This window comes from Rhinopithecus bieti, unplaced genomic scaffold (genome assembly GCF_001698545.2).
Source record: "Rhinopithecus bieti isolate Rb0 unplaced genomic scaffold, ASM169854v2 scaffold_15437, whole genome shotgun sequence".
Classification (NCBI taxonomy): domain Eukaryota; kingdom Metazoa; phylum Chordata; class Mammalia; order Primates; family Cercopithecidae; genus Rhinopithecus; species Rhinopithecus bieti.
In genome coordinates, this window is record NW_016808212.1 from 465,542 (window position 1) to 487,361 (window position 21,820).

The window sequence follows — 21,820 nt, forward strand, 5'->3', positions numbered from 1 at the left end:
TTATTTCTTTTAGCTGGTAAACCAGAGACCACACGAGAAAGAGAAGAAAAGGTTTTCTTGGAGGTCTTTCTGGTGTGCAAGGCCTGCCTAGACAAAATGTGGTTCAGACTCAGCCAAAAATATTCATAGAAGACACATTTGGGATCATTTGTTTTTTTCCTGCCTTTTTTGGGGAAAAAAAAAGAATTGCTTTGTTTTGTGAATATATGTACATATTAGGTATAAAAAACATGTAGGTTTCGGTTTGTGTTCAAAGACTTTCAGTGAAACTGCGATAGTCCAGATTGCCCTGTGTTGTTTTTCAAGGAAACACTCAGTACAGTCACGTGGCCTGTGCAGGGTGATATCGTAGGGGCCTGGCGTGATAAAGGCCAATACCACCGCGCACCCCCACCCCGCTGGCGTCTCTGTCCTTCCCACGGGCCCTGCCCGCCTGACTCAGACAAGGGCCAGCCTCGGTTCTGGCTGGAAAGAAGTCAGCCGTTCCCTTCCCACGTAGTCCTCCTGCACATCTTCCTTCTGTCTTTCCTGTCTTCTGTGCTGTTCTCAGTTTCCCATTGTTCTAATCACCCCTCTCTTCTCTTCCCTGGAGCTCTGGCTCTCCAGGTCCTCCTCTGGCCTCCTCACTTTGGTTTAACTCCCTTGCCTGCACTTGCCTGGTTCTCACATTTCATCCCACACAGAGCACCTGATGGCCTTCCAGCCAGCATCAGGGAGCAGCGCAGGGGTGCGAAACCCTGGGAAAGTGAACGGAAGCTCCCGGGGAGCTGCCTGACATGCACCTTTGCAGATCTTCAAAGACGCTCGCCAGTGATGCCAGGACGAAACACTTCGCAAACTTCCCTTCCAAGAACAAACCTTCACCAGACTTACTACCTTTAGTTAAAAAGCCAGTATTTTAACTTTTTCTACCTATTGATTTTCTATCTGTCGATAACCTCTTATCAGGACAGTGTCCTGAGCAGTACAGAAAAATCTGTACTTATACAGGAAATGATAGAAATTGTAGAATTTTCTGAGAAATAGGAAAATCTATATATTGGCGAAAGCTGCTGTGTGAGTTTCCCGGGGCTGCTGTCACAAATGAACACAAACTCACAGGCTGAACACAGGTTCGTTATTTCACAGTCTGTGGGTTAGAGTCCAACGCGGTGTCCACCCAGCGATAGCCGGGCTCCTTCCGGCAGCTCTGGGGAGATGCCGTTTCTCTACCCTTCCAGCCTCCAGGACCCCCTTGCGGGTCCCTCCCCATCCTCACAGCCACAGGCAGACCCGCCTGCCCCATCCTTCCCTCGTTCCGTCTCCCTTGGCCTCTCTCTTCTGCAAGCTTCCATGGAAGGGTCCTTGAGGTTACATGGGGTACACCCAGATGATCTGGGACAGCCTGCCTATTTTAAGGTGGGCTGAGTAGCTACCTCCTTTCCCTGAAGCTTTAATCCCTCATCGTGGAGCATTATGCAGTCACGGGGCCCAGGATGGGAACGAGGATGTTTTTGAGGGACTATGACTCTGCCTAGCACAGTTGGTATAAATCTTAGATTATGCTGAAATGAATTCCTTTTCATGACCATCATATGAACCAAACTCATCATATAATGTTTGAAAAGATCACTGTAGCTTTAAATTATTTTGTGTGCTTGTAACATGTTAACATCTGCTAGGCTTTGTAATAACTCTTTCATCTTTAACCGTTCTCTAAAAATGTGTTTTCTAGCCTGTATTAGTTCTCTTTTTTTCTCTCCAAACAAGATAACAGTTGTTTAGCAGGAGAAGCTTTTCTCTGGGTCTCAATCTGCATGTCTCTAAAATGAGATTTTTAGACTTCCTGCCAATTTGTCATAAACATCAGAGTGATAAAATGTGGTCTCTGTCGCAAAGAAATTTGCAATATTTCAGGGGAGATAAGAGATCTCCCCAAATGTTGAGAAATTTTGGAAAATTGCTAATATTTTCATTTGACCTTCTCTTTATGGAAATATCAGTGTTTAATGGCGCGTAGTTCATATCCAATAATTTACCTACAAATGTTAGCCCAGGTCAGGACCTGCCCTTTCTAGGAAGGCCTGAGCCGTCGTTGGAGTGCGCGTCAGTGCAGGCCGGGGAGCGGAGGAACAGTGGGGCTTTCACCCGCTGCATTCATACATTGCTGCAGCAGCTGCGTGGTTACCGGGTTGTTGGGGAGTTTCGCAATTTCTAGTTCTTCCTAAGGAATTGTGCGGGATTCCATCTCACCGCCATGCAGTGTGACATTCGGGAACCAGACAAGCTGTGTGTTGGGTTAGAAGGCGCCCAGGGGAAGATCCACGGACAACACTTCACCTGGGGATTTAAAATCTACAATCAAGAAACCGTCTTGCGGCCCTCGAGATGCATACCTGGTTTTATGGCCAGAGTGGCGTCCGCACCTCCGACCTCCGTCGCTCTCTGTTGGCTCTCCCGCGATGAGTGCTTCCTCATCTCATGGAGGCCGTCCCTGGTTCCTAGGAGCCCTCCCTCTGCCCCCAGCCCCTTGGCCTCTTTTCCAGATTCTTCTCTGTAACCTGCTATGGTTTCTGCAGAGGCGCCCCACCTGCCTGCCATGGAGGGCCCTTCCTGCCTCCCCTCGGATCCCATCAGGACAGACCTGGAGCTTGTCAGTCACTTATGCCCTTTCCTGTCCTGCATCCGAGTCATCTGCTTGGGTCTCCAGCTACCCTGGGGATGTGGAGTGTTGGGGATGAGGACAGGGCTGCCTGACCCCAGCCGTCCTCAGGCTCCACCCCATGTCCCCGGGGCAGGCTGGGCCCTGTGGCTGTGCCCCCTCAGGTCCTGTGTCCCCAGGGCAGGCTGGGCTCTGTGACTGTGCCCCCTCAGGTCCTGTGTCCCCAGGGCAGGCTGGGCTCTGTGACTGTGCCCTCTCAGGTCCCATGTCCCCAAGGCTGGGCTCTGTGCCTGTGCCCCCCGGGCCCCGTGTCCCCAGGGCTGAGCTCTGTGGCTGTGCCCCCCGGCTCCCCTCCAGCACTGCATGGTGCTGTCATTGGCCTGTCAGGGCCGTGGTGCTGTTTGCTTTGAAACATGCCCATCAACAGCCTCTCTTAAAACTGCGGGGAACTGCCCAGGCTTTTGATGCCCCGACTGAAGGAACCCGCAGGCCTGCCTGAGCCTCATTCATTAACTTTTTCCACACTGTTTAGAAGCACAGAGAGACTCATCAGCTCAGTGGCAAGAGTTTCGTTTCTGAGCCTGAGAAGCATGTTTGTTGCTGCATCTGATTTCCTTCAATAAACATGAGAGCACGTGGTGGTGAGACAGGTCAGGGACTCCTGCTCTAAGCAGGGTCTGGAGAAGAGGTGACTGTCACACAGCACTGATGGCAATGCTCACGCTGCACACGCATGTCCTCAGCAGGTCCGTGTGTGTGCGTGTTCTCCTGTGCAAAGGGAGCCACCTTTTGAGGGCCCCATGGCTGTTTGCGCGGACGCCTTCTAGAGGAAAAGGCCCCTGGGGTCTGTGATGTGCATCTGAGGAACTGGGCTCCCCCGGGGCAGGGGTCCCAGGAGGTCATCTTCTCCCTCCTCTTTTTCTTTCTCTTCTCACTTTGCTCTCAAGGTCGGGGTACTGGGGGGTACAGCCATGTCTTCACGGCCCTGCTGTGGGGGCAACCTTGGGCAGAAGAGGCCGTGTGGGTGCTGGAGCCAGCTGTGGGTCCCACCCCATCGCCACCATCGAGTGACCACAGCAATCAGCACATACCCCGAAAGCACCTTGACCATCATTACCAGCAGAACACACTTGAGAGAGAGCTTAGCATCACAACACCCTCACCACGGAGGCGAACGGCTCCCGAGTGATCCCACGTGCGTGTGTGCAACATGTGTGCACATGAAACAGACAGGGAGAGAGACAGAGACAGAGACAGGCAGGGAGAGACAGAGATAGGGAGAGACAGAGAGAGACAAGAAGAGACAGAGAGACAGAGACAGATACAGAGAGTCAGACAGAGACAGAGTTAGGGAGAGACAGAGAGAGACAGGGATAGAGAGAGATGGGGAGAGACAGAGACAGACGGAGAGACAGAGAGACACAGAGAGAGACAGGGACAGGAAGAGATAGAGATAGACAGAGACAGGGGGAGACATCTAACTCTAAATGTGGCAGAGACTGGTGGGTGTGATCAGGGTCGGGGGGTGTAGGGGGGTGGCAAGCGGAGGTGCTGGGGTCTGTGTGGGAAGTGAATGACTTACTAAGTTCAAAGGCGGGAATGGAAAATCCCCTGTATAGAGAGGCCGCTGTTGACTTGCAGGTTGACAGCTGACTTCTCTTTCATCTGCCACAGCCCCTGTGAAGGGACCAGTCACCATTTTTTCACTGAAACTTGTGCAGGCAAATCATGGGGAGAGGAAATGGCTGTCTGGGGGTGAGGGGAGACTTGGAGAAAACCAGGCAGAGCTCTTGGGTTTTGAAGCATAGGGGAGCTTCCTAGGCTTTTCAGAGGAGGACCAGTGTGTTGTGGTTATTTCTGAGGAAGGACCATCTTCACCGGCTCATCCAGGATGGAGGGCGGAGGAGAAGCTCTCACGGCCAAGGGACTGAGGAGATGCTCGTGATGCAACCTCACGGTTCTGCCTCGAACTGAACTCGGGAGAGAGGAAAGAATCAATGATGACTGCAACATTTTGAGAGTGGAGAACCGAGGAAGAAGAAGGAATTGAAAGTAAAAAAGGGGGAAAAAAGATGATGAGTTCAGTTTTCCAAATGTCAGATTTCAAATCTGTGTGGGACGTGGCTGTCATTTCCTCCCAAAGTCATCGAAAGCAGGGTCGCCTGTGGTGGGCGCAACGTGAGGGCCGCACCCCAGCAGCACAAGAGCAGCCTGCTCAATGCCCTGTGACCTGCACAGCCACAGGGTTCCATTTCCTTCATGCTTTTTCTTTTTCTTTCCTTCCTTCCTTCTCTCCCTCCCTCCCTGTTTCCCTTCCCTCCCCTCCCTCCCTCCTTTCCTTCCTTCCTCTTTCTCTCTTTTCCTTCCCTTCCTTTCTTTTTCCTTCCTTCCTCCCCTCCTCTCCCCTCCCCTCCCCATCCCCTCTCCTCTCTTCTTTTCTTTCTTGGAGTCTCACTTTATCACCCAGGCTGGAGTACAATGACATGATATCTGCTCATTGCAACCTCCACCTCCTGGGGTCAAGCGATTCTCCTACCTCAGCCTCCTGAGTAGCTGGGATTACAGGCGCCTGCCACCATGCCCAGCTAATTTTTGTATTTTTAATAGAGATGGGGTTTCACCATCCTGGCCAGGCTGGTCTCGAACTCCTGACCTCGTGGTCCACCTGCCTTGGCTTCCCAAAGCACTGGGATTATCGGCGTGAGCCACCGCGCCTGGCCTCCTTCACATTTTTTCAAAAGTGAGAGCAGCCCCACGCACACTGGGAGCTCATTTGAGTACCTTCCTTGGTGCTTCGCCAGTGAAGGAGGGCTTGGGAGCCGCTTTGACCATCATTAAAATAGCATTTCAATCATAATACATCAAAATGTAGTAATATGAAAACTGAAAACTCCAGTGATGTTTCAAAGCAATGCGGTTTAAAAAAACCAATTCAATCCATTAACCAAAATAAACTTGGGGGAAACAACGCATTTTCTATGCTGGCAAGCAGATGTCCAAGACTGTGTCTGTTTGGGGTGAAAATGCAGGTTGCATCCTGCAGGAAGCCAGCATGGGGATGGGCTACTCACTCACCTCCCAGGGCAGCGAGGTAGCTGCTGACTCCAGCAGGCCTTGAAACCTCCCCTGCAAACGCAAGAGTATCGTCTCAGGCAGCGCGGCCGCCAGTGCCTCACTGTATCACCCCAAAGCGGGCGAGTTTCTAAACATTCAGCTGCTGGCACCAGCAGCAGAACGCACTACAAGGCTCCAGGCATTCGGATGCCTCCAGCCAGGCCAACACGCCCACCTTTCCCTGAGCTGCAGGGCAGCCCAGTCGTGGAGGTGGGAGCTCAGCTTTCTCCCTCCACAAGCAGGGACGTGGCTTCAGGAACGCGCTGGAGGAGATGAGGGGCCTCCGTGGTCTCAGCCCTCGCTTTGTGCATGGACTCTGGCCTTGGCACTGGGGCGTCTCCATCCTCCCGAGGGCAGTCGGAGGCTGGATGTCTTCAACAGGAGCACACGCAGGAGAGAGAGCTCAGACGTGCTTATGGCCAGGGTCCACGCGTGTCCTCCTGTGAGAGGGAGACTGAAAATCCAGGAGACAATGTCAAAGCGTTGTTTTCCAACACGTGGCCTGAGCGCCTTACGCTTTATGTAGATGAGAGATGGCACAGGCACGGGAAACGGCACAACCTGAAGTCAGCTCTGCAGCTTTCCAAGGTGTGAAAGCCTGGGGAGCCAGCAGAGACCCCACCACACCTCAGCGGTCCCAGTGTCCCTGGAAAAGGCCATTTCAGCTGAGCTAGGAAGGCTGAGAACAGTTTCCAAAGAGACTTGTGATTCTGGTCTCCATTTGTGTCCCAAAATCGAGTGAAATGAAGTATATTAATTTTTTTTTTTTTGAGATTTTGACAGACCCCAAGTCATAGTAGTTTAAAGAAGACAAAAACTTTATTGTCCTCCCCAATGTGAAACTATTTAAATTAGTTAGGATTAGTTTCAATGGTGAATGATAGAAAACCCCAAATAATAGAGGCCAAAACCCTTGCTATTCGGAGTGTGGTCAGCATTTCAGCAGGAGGTCATCTCAGTCGCAAACCCAGGCTCTCTGGTCAGAACCTGCATTTTGACAAGGTCTGCTGGTGACTTACAGGCATACTAAGCTTTGAAATAAAATGGGGGTTTACTTCTCTCTCATATTTAAGTCTAGAAATGATCTCCCAAAGCTCAGTATGTGCCCCGTGAAGTCAGCAAGCCAGAATTTTTTTTTTTCATCTTCCAACTTCATTCTGTGTGTCCTGTACTCACAGTCATCTCATGCTGCAGGGTGGCTGTGTGTGCTCCGTCCATCACACCCATATTTCAGGTAGGGACGGTTCCCGGAAGGTGCTCAGCACCTTGCCGACATCCTGCTGGCTGGCACCTTTGCACACGGCCATGTTAGCTGCGAGGACAATGCTTCTGCACGTTTTGGTTTCTTCCCTTTCCATCCTCCCACCCCTGACCATTTTTGCCTGGGAGCAAGTGCCTAATAAATCACCTGCTCAAATCTTTGATTCAGAGACAGTTTCTGAGAGAACCCAAGCTGAGACAACGAAATCAACACTACCACCCATTTAGTTGCCAGCTGGGTGGAGAGCGGGCTGTTCTTCCGAGACGCTTTTCAGCCTCTGAAGGCTCCTTTCCAGAAGGCCCTGTCTATTTGGGCTACTTGCTTCCAGAGCAATTGCATCTGGCTGGATAGCCGACGGGCGATAAGGCCTGTAAACCTTAAGCCACATCTTTAAAGATGAGGGCCCTGATGTTCCACAATGTGGGAAGTTGCTAGGGTCCAGCCAGTATGTTCTGGGAGCTGCCGGAATGAAGGTCAATTTGTTATTTTAGTTGACTGGCTTGTTTAAAAAAAAATCAAATAACAAGAAATAAGAAAAAACATGCAGTGGCTTTGAGGTAGAACAGAAAATCCAGTGAGCCCGCTCTGTGCCTCTGGCAGAAGAAACTGTGAAGATTTGCATTTAGAAAAACGCCTCCTCAACTTTGGTGGCACCTGATGGTTCATGGTTCCTAAAATTAGAAAATGCTAGAGCCTTGGTTCTTTCTTTCTTTTTTCTTTTCTTTCTTTCTTTTTTTTTTTTGACAGAATCTCGCTCTGTCACCAGGCTGGAGTGCAGTGGCGTGATCTTGGCTCACTGCAACCACCACCTCCTGGGTTCAAGTGATTCTCCTGCCTCAGCCTCCGGAGTAGCTGAGACTATGGGCGCCCACCACCATGCCTGGCTGATTTTTGTATTTTTAGTAGAGATGGGGTTTCACCATGTTGGCCAGGATGGTCTCGATCTCTTGACTTCATGAGCCACCCGCCTCGGCCTCCCAAAGTGCTGGGATTACAGGCGAAAGCCACCGCACGAGCCTTGGTTCTGTGTGAGTATTTCGGCGACAATTCGACAAACATCCCACAGCCCCATTTTGAAGCCTGGCATTGTGTTGGCTGCGATGAATTCTGGGGGTGGAGGTGGCTAGCGAGAGAGAGTTGGGAGTCTTGTTTTGTTTTGTGTGTCCTGGAGGAGTTTAGGGTTCTGTGGGGTAATATGTGCTTGCAGGTGCAGCAGGAGTAGCTTTCCCATTTCTCATGGCAGTTCAGTCCCCGAGCAGATGGGAGAGGTGAAATAGAAACACACATTACAGCTTTCTTAAGTGCACGGGGACCGTGACACATTGCTTTGATGAACGGTGATGGAGTCACACATGGGGAAATTCAACATGGACACACCAGTCTCAGTATTGCGACATCTGCGTTGTATGGGAGCTAATGGCTTTGAATGAGCCCATATTCATTTTTCTAGCAATTTTGATATTGACATAAAGAGAGAATGTGTGTGGACGGAGGAGGCTGCCCTGCACAGACTCTGGGTGTACTTTTGCCGGTGACATTATGTTCCAGAGTCATTTTGCTTGTTCGGTTTTTCTGAAAGGAAAACATCCCCACAGTTTTGGGGACTGCTGTTTCTCTCATGCCACGTGTGAAGATCTGTGGGGTCCACAGTCTGCGACTGTGCTGTCCAGCATCAATTCCATTCACACTGGTTCTTACTTTCAAAGTCTATTCTGTTATAGGGAGAAGACTGCACATACAATGGAGCTCGGCCTGGAAAACCTTCCGCCCGGAGGGGTCGCCTTCCTAGAGGTGTGACGTTGCCCTCCGTTTTGAACAGGCTGTAAGCCATTTTGTCATTTGGATTTTCTGGATGCAAACAGCAGAAGCCGCTGGCCAATCACCAAAGGGAGCGTGCTGTTATGATATCAGGGCCAGGAGCTGCAGCAATGTGGGCTGACAGAAGAGAGCTAACGCACTTTTGGAGGTGAGGAGCTGGGCGCTATGCTGGAGACAGCTGGGCAGAAGCAGTTAGCGGGGTGTTTCCTTGTGTCCTTAGCTCAGGAGTCACAGTTTCAGGAGTGAGCATCCCAGAGGTCAGGGTTCATTCACATGCCACCTCCCTTCTAACTGTGTCATTGGGGAGAAGCCTGTCTGGACCCTCTGGCTCCTGTGGCAAGAAATGATCCCATCAAGTCATCCAAGGGCCTGGAAGGAGGCTCCCAAGGAAAGCAGGAGGGGTGGGTGCTGAGCAGCGTCCAGCAGCAAAGATAGGCTCCAGCCCCTGCAGGTGTGGCTGCACCATCCCAGGGAACGTGACTCTGCAAGCACTGGTGCTGTTCTCATTACAGGCGGGGTTGGTTTCACTGGACAGGTAGCACTTCCTCACCTCTCGCCCTCTGGATCGAAAGCAGGCGCTTTGGAGGGCAGATCACATGGGTGTGCCGTCTGGTTGCTGGGTCCACGTGGGTTCTCAGTCGTGACCTGGCTTGCAAGCTCTTTCCACAGTCAGATAAGTGAAGCCGTCGGGGAAGTAGCCTCAAACTCTTACAAATGAGTGTGTGATAATGACACACAGGGGACCCTTCTAAGACCTCCACTAGGCGTTATCAGTGACTGTGCTCATGAGCGCCGACCTCTGCTAGGCGTTTTCAGTGACTATGCTCATGAGCGCCGACCTCCGCTAGGCGTTATCAGTGACTGTGTCATGAGTGCGGACCTCCGCTAGGCGTTATCAGTGACTGTGTCATGAGCGCGGACCTCCGCTAGGTGTTATCAGTGACTGTGTCATGAGCGCGGACCTCCGCTAGGCCCATGTCAGTGACTGTGTCATGAGCCATGGCTCCGATAGGCATGATGTGACTGTGTAATGAGCAGCCGACTCAGCCTGGGCGTTATCAGTGACTCGTGTCATGAGTGCGGACCTCCCCTAGTGTTATCGAGTGGATGGTCATGAGTGGCGGAATACGCCTAGGCATATCAGTGACTGTGTCATGAGCGCGGACCTCGGCTTGGGGATATCAGTGACTGTGTCATGAGCACGGACCTCGGCTTGGGGATATCAGTGACTGTGGTCATGAGTGCGGACTTTCGCCAGCCAGCTTCTGAGGAGTGGGGTCTTTCTTCGCTCTGCTTCTCCCAGGTGACCATCTTGTGAAGACAATACATTCTTTACACACAAGTTCTGTGTGTGTGCGTGTGTGTGTGTTCCACACACAGGACCAAAGTTGAGATAGGCGCCCATTCTCTTGGTCCCACTCATGGCCCCAGTCGGCTGTCAGAAGTGGGTATTCTCCACATGTACCCACCACGTCAGGGCACAGTGCTCACATTTCACACCTCAGCAGGTGCCTTGATGTTGACCGGAGGCCCCAAAATCATCTCTTTCTGTGACTTCCAGATCTTAGATTCCCAGGAACTGGGAAACGGCAGTTAGTATCTTTTGGGTCCAAGAAACTTTGTCAGAGCCCTTGTGGGAGAACCATAGATTCTCACTGGATAAAGGGAAGAGTCTCGTGTTGGAGGAACTGCCTGTCTCCCCACATTCTCAGGTTTCTGGAGAGCAGCTGAAAGCCATCTGGGTGGAGGTTAAGAGCTCCAACCGTGTAGCTTTGACGTATCGGGCAAGTTGCTTAAGCTCTTTAATGCCGTTTCCTCATTTATTGTGTGAGGCCAAAAATACCCATTCCCTAAAGTTGTGAGGATTAAAAACAGTAATGAAAAGTGAGTGGCAAGTGCTGAGTACATAGTCAAGTACCTGATACTTTTTAGTGTAAGGTAAGTAGCAAGAAAGCATGAAATTTATTTCCATTGACTCTGACTACATGCCGTAAACCATCTACGCACAGAGCACTGTACTGGGTGCCATGAATGACAGAATAAGAGTAACAGGTGCATGAAAAACTTAGAAGACAACTGGGACAGAGCTAGGTTGCAGAAGACTTAAAACGTTTATGTATTTACCTTTTAATGGACACATTGTACATGTTTATGGGGTATGTTTTGTTGTTTCCATGCATATGTGTGTTGTGTAATGATCCAGTCAGGGTAGTGTGTGTGCCCATTGCCTCAAGCATGGACCATTATGTGTATCATGCATCATCCTGTATCATGCATGTACCATCATCATGCATCATTATGCATCATCATGCATGTACCATTATGTATCACCTCGAATGCTGTACCATCAATCATGCATGTATCATTATGTATCATCCATGCATGTATCCATTATGTATCACCTCATGCATGTACCATCATCATGCATCATTATCATGCATACATCATGCATGTATCATTATGGCATCATTGCATGTATTCTGAATGTATCACCTATACATGGTATTATGTATCACCTTGTGCATGTAATTATCATGCATCACCTCAGGCATGTATCATGCATGTACCATCATCATGTCTCATTATGCATCATTGTGCATGTATCACCATGTATCATGTATGTGTCATGCACCACCCCATGTGTGTATCATTTCTTTGTGGCGAGAACACTCAGAAGCCTCTCTTCTCACTATCTTGTCATATACGTTATTTTATTGTTAACCGAAGTCAGCCTATTGTGCAATAGAACAATCTCTCCTCATCCCCTATCCTCATCCTCCCCTCCCAAGCTTCCATAACCACTGTTTACTCTCTGCTCCTAGGAGATCAACTTGAATTTTTTTTTTATTTTTGGATTTTACATACAAGAAATCCAAAATCCATCCAGGAAATCCATACAAGAGCTCCATACGAGATCACTCAGTACTTGCCTCTCTGTACCTGGCTTATTTCGCTTAACATGATGTCCACCAAGCTCATCCATATTGTCACAGATGCCGGGATTTCATTTTTTTCATGGGAGAATAGTATTCCATTGTGTATCTACACCACATCTTCTTTATTCATTCTCCGTTGTTGGGCACCAAGGGCGATTCCATACCTTGGCGATTATGAACAGTGCTGCGATAAGTGTGGGGGTGCCGATGTCCCCTCAACCCACAGATTTCCTGTCACCTGGGTCTTTACCCAGCAGTGGGTTGCTGAGTCCCATGGTAGTTCTATTTGTGTTTTTTTGAGGAACCTCTCTGCTGTTTTCCTGAGTGGCCGTACAGAGCTATAGAACTTTAGGCCTATGAGAGATAAGCCCTCCAGTACACACGCCATTTTCAGAAGAGCAAACTGGAGCCCAGGAAGGTCGGGTGCCTTGACCAAGGCAGGCAGAGTGTGAAAGAGGAGCTGTTAGAACCGCAACTGGTTTTCCTTTCCAGCCTCTTTTGTGAAATTGGATGCCAAGGTCATATAGGAAGCACTATGGATTATGTAGTAGGTGCTGTGTGCCATACAGTAAGATTACGTTGTAAATAGCAGGCACTATGTATTGTATATTAGCATGATGCACTAGGTCCTGTTTTCTGGGAGCCTGGCATCTGGCAGCTTCAAAGAACTTACAAGGTCCACAGGAAGAAATCTGGGACAGCCCAGGGAGCATCACTGAAAGAATTGGCCTGGAATGGAAGCCCCACAGCTCACCTGGGGGCAGCAGGGGGAGGATAGGGTGAGGAGGGAGAGGACCAGGGAAGCACGGGGAGGACCGGGGGTGCAGGAAGAGCACTGGGGGTGCACAGGAGAGCAGGGTGCAAGGAAGTCAGCGGGGATGGCAAGTCCTGGGAGAGGGGAGGAGGGGAGGCAGGCCGCCGGCCACCCTGACTTCAGCCAGGAGACCCATTTCGGAGGCTCCAAGGGTTTTGGAGATTCTGAGTTTGTGGAGATTTTGCAGCCACAGTGGGAAGCCCATACCTGTGCTGGATGCGCAGATGGAGGGGGCACCTGGGGGATTGCGTTCCTCTCCCCAGGGCCTGTGGGACAGTGGCTGCTTGTCTCACAGGTGTGTATTGGGGTTTTCACTACCTGCCAGGACTTTGCCGCCCACGGCCCGTGTCATACATTTCATGTAACCTGTAGGTGTACAGGCCTCATTTTCAGACCAAGACGAACTAATATCAGAAAGTGTCTTGTTGGAGGTCACGGCTGGAGCCGGTTGGTCAGGCTCAGACTCAGGCTGGCTTCCCTCCGTGTGACGAATGGCTCCCATGTCACCTTTCCCTGACTATCAGGAGCTCCCAAAGGCCAAGGGTGGGATGGCTGCCTGGACAATTCAGACCTAAAGAAGGGCTCCTGGCCTCTTCCCCGAGAGCCTCCAAGCTGACTGCTCTCTTCCTGGTCAGCAGCTCATGACCCCCGGTGGCTTTGAGCTGGGACTTGACTGAAACCCCTGGGACTGGCCCTCCAGCCACCCTGACCTCAGGGGGTTGAGGTGCTCACTGGGCCCGTGCTCAGGAGACTCCGTGCCGGCTGGAACGCCGGGAAATCCTCTATCTGAAGCTTTGACCCAGGTAGGAGCCTGGAGAGGTGATGTCCTGGCAGGCCTCTCCCGCAAACCCCAGAATCAGAAGTGGCCACACCGGGTCTAGTGCCCGCGGCAGCAGCGGGAGCCATTTCCAGGGGCAGCTTTGGGGGTTATCTCCACTGTAATTGTCCTTCAAGTCTTAAAAAGACCCCTGAGTAGGAGAGAAAAAGTATCTTCAAAGAAAACTCCCTTCATCTTAAAGAAAGTGAAGTGTCTGTGCCAGCCTTGTGCTCATCGCATTGCAGTAGAATTTTAGGCTCCGTCACTCTTATGACATCATTCGATTGGCATCGATATTTTGAAAATATTGATTTTTCCTAATTGTAAGTGTAAAATGTATTAATTATAGAAACGTCGTCCACAAGCCTCTCACTCAGAGAGAGGCCCCGATAACTGTTTCTCTCCATGGAGTACCTTCCACTGTCCCGTTTTCCCACCCCACCACGAGGCCTGACGCTTTCCTCTGTCATGAACGGCTCTGATACAACGTGAAATGGAATTCCATCTCACACAAGCACCGTGATCACTCACCCCTCACTCCTCAATGCCTGTGTGTCATCGAGCACCTCACCTGTGCTGTGTATTTCTCTTTAGGGTCACAAAGTAATTGCTCTGTAATCTCTGTGGGCAAGGAGATTTCTCCCAAGTTTGATTGGTTTTTCTGTTTTCTTAGGATAGAAATTTCTCTAGCAGTCATTGTACTATTGAAAACACAAATAAGTCTCACTTCATACACTAGAAAACTTCATAATATAAGGTTTATGTTTGCCATGTGAGGAAACAAAATGTCTTAAATGCGTTCCCGTATCCTAAGAACAATGGCATGAAACGGTCGAGGAAAAGTTCCTTCCGATAGTAAAAAAATTCACCCCCTTATTAAACCAACGATGAAGTTGCACCAGATTAGGGTTTAGTTCCAAAACTCTGTGCTTGTAGATATTTGGTCCGTTAGGATTTCCTGGTGGGAGACACACGCACATAAGTCTCTTGATGGTGGGGCTCCGGTTCCCTGGCCGAGACCACGTGTGTGTCTTCAGGCAGATGCATCCTCTGCAAGTGTCTGATGACCACAGTGAGGTGGGTGTGTTGATAATAATCTACTGTCATAGACACCTTACCTCATTACGCTGAACCAGGAAGGGCACAATTGATATTCTCAGGTTTTTTAATCCGTTAAGAAGAAAAGATAATTAAAAAACTCTTTTCACTCAAGAAGCATACGATAGAATCTGATCATACAAACAAAGGGTATTCCACTGATTTGAAAATTACAGGTTGAATCCCTGAGACAAGTATCTTCCCTGCTTTCAGGTAAATCACTGTCTACAGGTGAGATAACCATGTATAAAATTACATCAAATTGTGTTGTGGTGTGTTTTGATCTCCTTTATCTACACCACTATTGACACGATATTAGCTAATCATAACAACCATTATTTATTAGTGACTATTATATATCAGACATTTTACACACTTTATTTCTAGTCTTCCAGAAACCCTGCATGAGAGCTGCTCTATTTTTTTTTCCAGAAGAAGTTTCTCTCTTGTTGCAGTAAGGGCTACAGTAAAATGGCACGATCTCGGCTCACTGCAACCTCTGCCTCCTGGGTTCAAGTGATTCTCCTGCCTCAGCCTCCCAAATAGCTGAGATTACAGATGCCACTACACCTGACTAATTTTGTATTTTTAGTGGAGACAGGGTTGCACCATGTTGGCCAGGCTGGTCTCTAACTCCCAACCTCAGGTGATCCGCCCACCTTGGCCTCCCAAAGTTCTGGGATTACAAGCGTGAGCCACCGCGCCCAGCAACCGAGCTGCTGCTATTCTTATGTGATAGATGGGAAAGCACATTGGAGGCACTGGTTGGTTAGGTGGTGGGGCCAGGCCGCACATCCAGGCTGAATTTTCTCCACGTGGCTGTGGGAATCCCACCACCTGCAGCGCCTCCCAGAGGATGGCACGCACTGTCCAGGCGCTAGTAAGTGCTTTTAGGTACAGCTTGCTGTGTTCTGTATCCATATGACCAAATTAAGCATTCAGTTTTAATTAAACTGATAAGAGGTGTCATTGGATATGATTAGAAAAGTGTGGCATGTTCTGACACCTAACGGTTTTAAGTATTTTCATCTGCTACGTGGCTTACGTGTGCCATGATGGCAGGACCCAGTGAATTCGGTTCCCGCTGGGCAGAGGGCTGGCTCTCAGGGTCCCAGCGGGGGTGGAGGTGTGCACAGGTGGCCTTGGCATGTCCTCAGCCTTCCCTGTGGGCTGTGGGCTGCAGGCTGGGCTGTGCCTGTATGTGGGCAGCTTACCCAGGGCTCCCTGGTATGACTTCCTTTGATGCCCGTAGCAGCCCTGTGGGGCGGCTGGAGGTAAAGTTTGTGTTGCAGGAGGAACTGATGCACCTTCCTTTTCTTTCGGCTTTGTAGTGCTTTCTTCATTCATTCATGAGCCCTCAAAATAGAATTTGAGGGCTTACTTTTTACTAGGTATATCACAACATCTCCTAGCTCGGAAGGGCCGGGGCAGCAGGGGAAGGAAAGTTGTGGAGATTGGAGTCTGAGTGACCCATGGTGGGGCACAGGGAGAGGCGGTCCCTGGACGCAGCTGGGCAGCCCTTGGTGCCTGGCCAGGCCCCACAGTGGCCACCCCATACCCCTCCCAGTGCCTTCACCACCACAGCCCCATACCCTGCTGTACTCCCAGCATGACCTTGGGAGGCTGAGTGAGCACCTGAGTGGGAAGAGGGGGCTTCCGAGACCATCCACATCCCACAACTCCAGGGACGTGTCCGACGTTTCTGTGGGGGAGTCGTGTTTTCTTGTGCTGTCTAAGCCACTGCTGTTCCATCGTCTGCTAAAGCAGCTGAATGGTTTCCCAAACAGAGTGAAAGAACACTTGGCTAAACGTGCTTTGCTGAGGAATTCCTGCCCCTCCTACACTCCCCCCACCCCCGATGACACCTGGAATTGAGAGGGAGCCCTGGAGCCGCCCCTTGGCTGGTCAGGATGGGCTGTTGGTTGCCCGTAAGCAGCCACACCCCTGTCCTTGGCCTCTGAGCTGTGTGAGGACGGCTCACACCAGCAATGCCGAGATTGGCTCAGGGAGTCCGAGTGCACATTCTATTTTGGGGAATTCTATCCACCGAAATTTACTGGCTTATGCAAGAAGCCATGATTTTCACTTTCTTTTATTTAATGATACATAATGTCCATGTGAACTAGGCAGCTTCCGGGGGCTCCAGAAGAGAGCAGTGGTGTTCGGATCTTCTGTTTCATCCTGAGCTGGCAGCAAGGGGCTCCCAGGAGGAGTCGAGTTTGACACCCCCACTCCTTGCCCAGCGGCCAAACTCGCCCCTTCCCCAAAAGTGCAGGGCCCTGAGGTCTCTCGCCTCACGACACGTCTAGGCGGCAGGCACCACTGGAGCTGCCATGATCCACAGGTGAACTAGCAAGCTTGAGGGAGTCTAATGCTTTTCTGAAATGACAGCCAGAAAGTGGCAGGGCTCTTTCGTTCCAAAGCCCTCTCCCCTCACTCCACACGGAGCTGGCTGCATGCGGGGCTTGGAGTTCCAGGAGACAGGGAGGAGGCACTAATGTCTTCACTTGCAAAAAACTCATGCTCAGCATAAAAGTCTTAACGCGGGAAGCCAGCAGGCATGGCGAGATGGTGTGTGGCCTCATGCACATCTGTGTGGTGTAGGGAACACTGTTTGGGGGCATCTCCAAGAAAAATGAGTAGGGCCAGGGCTGATGGAGGCCGGGGTCAGGTGGGCCCTGGAGGGATGGGCAAGCACACGCGAGTGGTGATCAAGTCGCCTTCAGGAAGCCGTGAGAAGGGTTCAGGGAAGCTGATGAAAGGCCCAGATCTGGGCATCACCAGTGCATGGAGGGCTGAGTGGGTAGGAGAGGCCTGAAGAGCAAAGAGCACTCAGAGCCTGGAGAGCAACCGGCCCAGGGGATGTCCAAGAGACTGGCACGGAGGGGGCTGGTACCCGAGCCTGATCACATAGCTCCTGCCTCTGCTCCCTTCTGAGGCTCTCATATGCTAAATCTAGCGCACACACACATACGCACACACACGTACACATGCATGCATATGAAACACAGCACACACATGCAGATGCATACTCACAATACACAGGTACACAGTGCACACATGCACACAGCACACACACACATGCATACACACAATACATGTGCACACATGTGCACACTCGTGTACACACTCCCCACAGAGTTCTGACTGGAAATGCTCAGGCAGGAGCAGCGTTGGAAGGAGGCCCCTGGCGGGCATGGAGACGGGACATAACCCACACTAGCCCAGGACACCATCAGCTCCTTTACTCCAGGCTATTGCCCTCTGAAGAGCAGTGGCCCCCTCCCCGTGGGATCCCTCACGTCCTCCTCCTCCCCTCTGTCTGAGACCCGCCAGCCCACCCTTGTATTCCTGGGGTCTCTTCCCTTTCCTCTCACTTGGAGCCATGCACTGTCCCCCTGCCCAGACATCCGTGTCCACACTGCTCACCACCCCACCAGTGGTGAGAGCTTACCTGGGATCTTCCCCTTGCAAGAAAGAAGAGAAGGAATAAATACTTATTTTTCCTTCTCAGGGACAGTAATAATGGTCATTTTCTTTTCCTTTTCTTCTTAAACATCTCATTATGGAAATGTTCAAACACCTGCAAAGTAGAACAGAATGAGCCCCAATGCCGTCATCTCTGGGCTGTCTCCTTTGATCTGGTCCCCGCCCGCCCTCCTACATCCCACGCTGACTCCTTTGAGGCAAACATTGGATGACATCTGGGCGCTGGATTCTGAAACGTGAGTATGAAGGAGACGGGCGTGTGGCTGCTAAGTCTGCTCAGGAATCGTAGCCTTCGGGGAACCGATCGCTATTTTGAAATGTCAGAACATGCGGACAGGGAAGAACTTAGTCGAAGTTTTGCTGCGACGAGGGCGCGTCCTCAGGAAGAGGCTTGTGCGGCATCACCCTCAGCCTCTCATGAGGTGGTGTTGGTCGCGCGGCTCTTGGTTATTCCATAAAATCTTAGGGTCTTGTGACGTGTTGGTTGTTTTTTCATATGTATGACTAAGCCTAGCAGGCCAGGCCCCTGGGACGCCGATTTACAGGCTGTGTCCTCCCAGTGACAGCGCCCAGCTCCGGTTTCCTCCATCCTGCAGTAAGAGCTGTTAACAACACAGAGCTCACTGCACACAGCGGCAGAGGGAGCGGCTCCCCTCCCGCCTCTCGGGCTCTCCTCGCCTGTTTCCTGCACCAGAGAGTGAGCTACGGGGCGGCCTGGCCTTGTCCTCTCGTTCCCTCAGCCGCTGGCACAGTGCCTCGTAGGCAGTAGGTGCTTAATAGATGTTCAACTAAACTCCTTTCAAGCTACATAAAGTACCCGTATTTGGCATCGTGAAACTGCATGAGCGATTTGGCTTGTGTTGGTTGAGTGAGAAAAAGCAGCTCCCGGGGCCTCTGGTTGGTGATCAGCTTCAGCCTTGGGCGTGTCTGCGCCTCCCTCTCCCGCCTGCCCCCACACCTGTGAGACCGTAGGTCATGCTTTGGCCAGGCCTGGCAGGGAATTTCTGAATCTACTTTGCGTTCTTTTGAAAAAATGATCTGGTGTGGAGTTAGCTGTCGAGGGAAGCCAGGAGGTTTGTGTGCGATGCTGGAGGGATCGGGAGGGCCGGGCAGTCCCAGGGTGACGTGGGGCCCTGAGTCCCAGGCCCTGAGCCCGTGGGCACGAGGGGCAGGTCGACTGGGAGCAGTTGCACTGCACCAGATGCTGCGACTCTTAGATGCCAACGTGCCCTCGAGCCCTGTTTAATTCCTCCTCCATCAGAGGGCACGGGGCAGGACACAGAAGCTTCGACAGCGACTGGCTGTGTGCAGGGGCCTCAAGGACAGAACATGTCGCTGGAACAGCGTGCAGAACCAGCCAGGGCATGGCACACCTATAGAACTGCACAGGATCCACTCGCAGGCTGGGACACATGCTTGCTCTGGTGCTGACTTTGTGTCCAGGCACAGAATTGAGCCCATTCCCAACCCAGTGAGTGGGTCCCTGTTGTGTTCACCTGAATAATTTGAAATGAAGCACAGGTGGAGGTAGCGTCCCGGGTCTCACCAGTCAAAGGTGCACGTGAACACAGGGCCTGGGCTCCACCTGCCGTCCTCAGCGGCCCACGCACACAGGAGGTGTTCAGAGTGTGACGACAGCTGGGGTTTGTTTGTTTGTTTGTTTTATTGAGACACAAGGTCTCAAGGTCTCACTCCGTTGCCCAGGCTGGAGTGCAGAAGCATGATCACAGCTCACTGCAGCTTCAACCTCCCAGGCCCAAGCGATTCTCCCACCTCAGCCTCCTGAGTAGCTGAGACCACAGGCATGCTACCACCACACCTGGTTAATTTTTGTATTTTTGTTTTGTGGAGACAGGATCTTGCTATGTTGGCCAGGCTGGCCTCAAACTCCTGGTCTCAAGTGATCCTCCCACCTTGGCCACCCAAAGTGTTGGGATTGCAGGTGAGAGCCACCACCCCAGGTCCTGATATTTTTGATATTGTGTGAATACTGAAAGGATAAAAAGCTCCTACCGAGTTGACCATGAGACTGTCTCCTTCACTGTCCAGAGAGGAGTGCTGGGGCCCGCAATGCTCAGGGGCAGTGGATGAGAACGTGGACAGTCACTTTCCCTGTGCTTGACTTCTCAAGCAACCATCTCATACCGCAGGGATAGAGCTGTGGGCTCGTGGTCTGTGGAGAAGCCATGTCCTCAGGACAGAGATGGGTGTATGTGGTCTATGGAGAGACCCCACATCCTCAGGACAGAGCTGTGTGCACGTGGTCTACAAACGGGCCATGCCGTCAAGACAGAGCTGTGTGCACGTGGTCTGTGGAGGGGTCATGTCCTCAGGACAGAGCTGTGTGCTTGTAGTCTATGGAGGGGCCACGTCCTCAGGACAGAGATGGGTGTGTGTGGTCTATGGAGGGGCCACGTCCTCAGGACAGAGCTGTGTGCTTGTAGTCTATGGAGGGGCCACGTCCTCAGGACAGAGCTGTGTGCATGTGGTCTATGGAGGGGCCATGTCCTCAGGGCAGAGATGGGTGTATGTGGTCTAGGGAGGGGCCACATCCTCAGGACGGAGCTGTGTGCTTGTGGTCCTCTCCTTACCATTCTGTACTCCAGCCCCCTGATTCCACACAGCATCCCCTTCCCATCACTCCATACCAAGCCCACTTCTTGACAGAGCCAAATGTTCCATCCATGAAGATTCATGAGGTCGCTTCGGTGCATGAGGCACATTCTCCTGTGGTCCTGACCTCTGAGCAGTGGGAACACCTTTCCATGTGGAGGTTCTCAGCGACCTCAGTTTTGGGTTTCGTCAAGCAATGTGTAATCCTCACAGGCCTGCGGATGGCGGCTGCTCTGGGGTCCTCTGTATTTGTGCTGTTGGTTGTCCTCGGTCTCCTCCCAGCGTCGTCTCTGTTGATGAAAGGCTTTCTTTCGGGAAAGCTGGTCCTCTAAGGGCAGTGGCTTCCTGAAACCCTCCGGGGAGAGTGCATTTCTGTCATTGAGTGTAACTCAACTAATGGAACCAGATTTAATAGATTCAAAGCGGACGAAGGTGTGTCAGTCACAGAGTGGTGTGTCAGTCACAGAGCATAAGGACCACTGCTGTGGCCACTTTGTCCTTTAACCCCGTGCACACCTATCAGATTTTGAGAATCAGAGTGGATGGCGGTTACTTTCTGTGGCAACATGCACTTAGCTGAAACCCCTTACTAAGACGATCTATCATCAACTTCAGGTTTCATGCTTTAAAAATATTCTCAACAAGAGAGAAAAATGACATAGGAGACTTGGCTGTCTGGGGTGAGGGCAGGCTTGAAGAAAGACTGGGCAGATGTGTGGAGCCGTTATGTTTGGAGAGGTTACCAAGAAGCAGACCCCCCATTGCCAAGAATGAGGGCCTTTCCAGGCAGGAGGGGCTGCTCTGTGAGTGACAGCGAGGACCAAGCCCAGGAGCCACTTCTGGGGCCCACAAAGAGATGAGGCTGGAGACCTTTCTGTCCCTGGGCCATGAAGCCATCCCTCCCAACATTCTGATTCTCCATGCTCAGTGGCTCTGGCCAGGGACCACTGACCCACCTTGCAACTCTGATGCCTTTGAGGTTCGTCTTGAACCCTCTTTACACCTACAGTTCTTTTTCATTCTCTGCCCATAACCCTGACCCCTTGTTTTACCGTCTATGGGGTAAAGGCCCAAGAAATGAGATGCTCTTTAGGGGGCTGACATCCCACCCAGAGGAACAGCCCCACCTGCAGATGAGGGGAGGCATCAGAATCTCCTGGGGTGTTTTCAGAGCCCCCCCACCTCCACCTCTGCCCCCCCCCGAGACCCCCCCCCCCCC

General features: G+C 51.4%; 1 protein-coding gene across 1 annotated transcript; it reads right to left on the reverse strand.

Annotated features, from left to right (window-relative positions):
- Positions 1-3,218: 3,218 nt before the first annotated feature.
- LOC108538004 (uncharacterized) lies at positions 3,219-13,086 on the reverse strand. Its single transcript, XM_017885806.1, has 5 exons — positions 12,903-13,086; positions 12,525-12,605; positions 5,882-6,127; positions 4,224-4,318; positions 3,219-3,409 (listed from the first exon to the last, which is right to left on the reverse strand). The coding sequence occupies exons 1-5, from the start codon at positions 13,084-13,086 to the stop codon at positions 3,308-3,310; spliced, it is 708 nt and encodes a 235-aa protein (XP_017741295.1). The 3' UTR covers positions 3,219-3,307.
- Between the last annotated feature and the right edge of the window lie 8,734 nt (positions 13,087-21,820).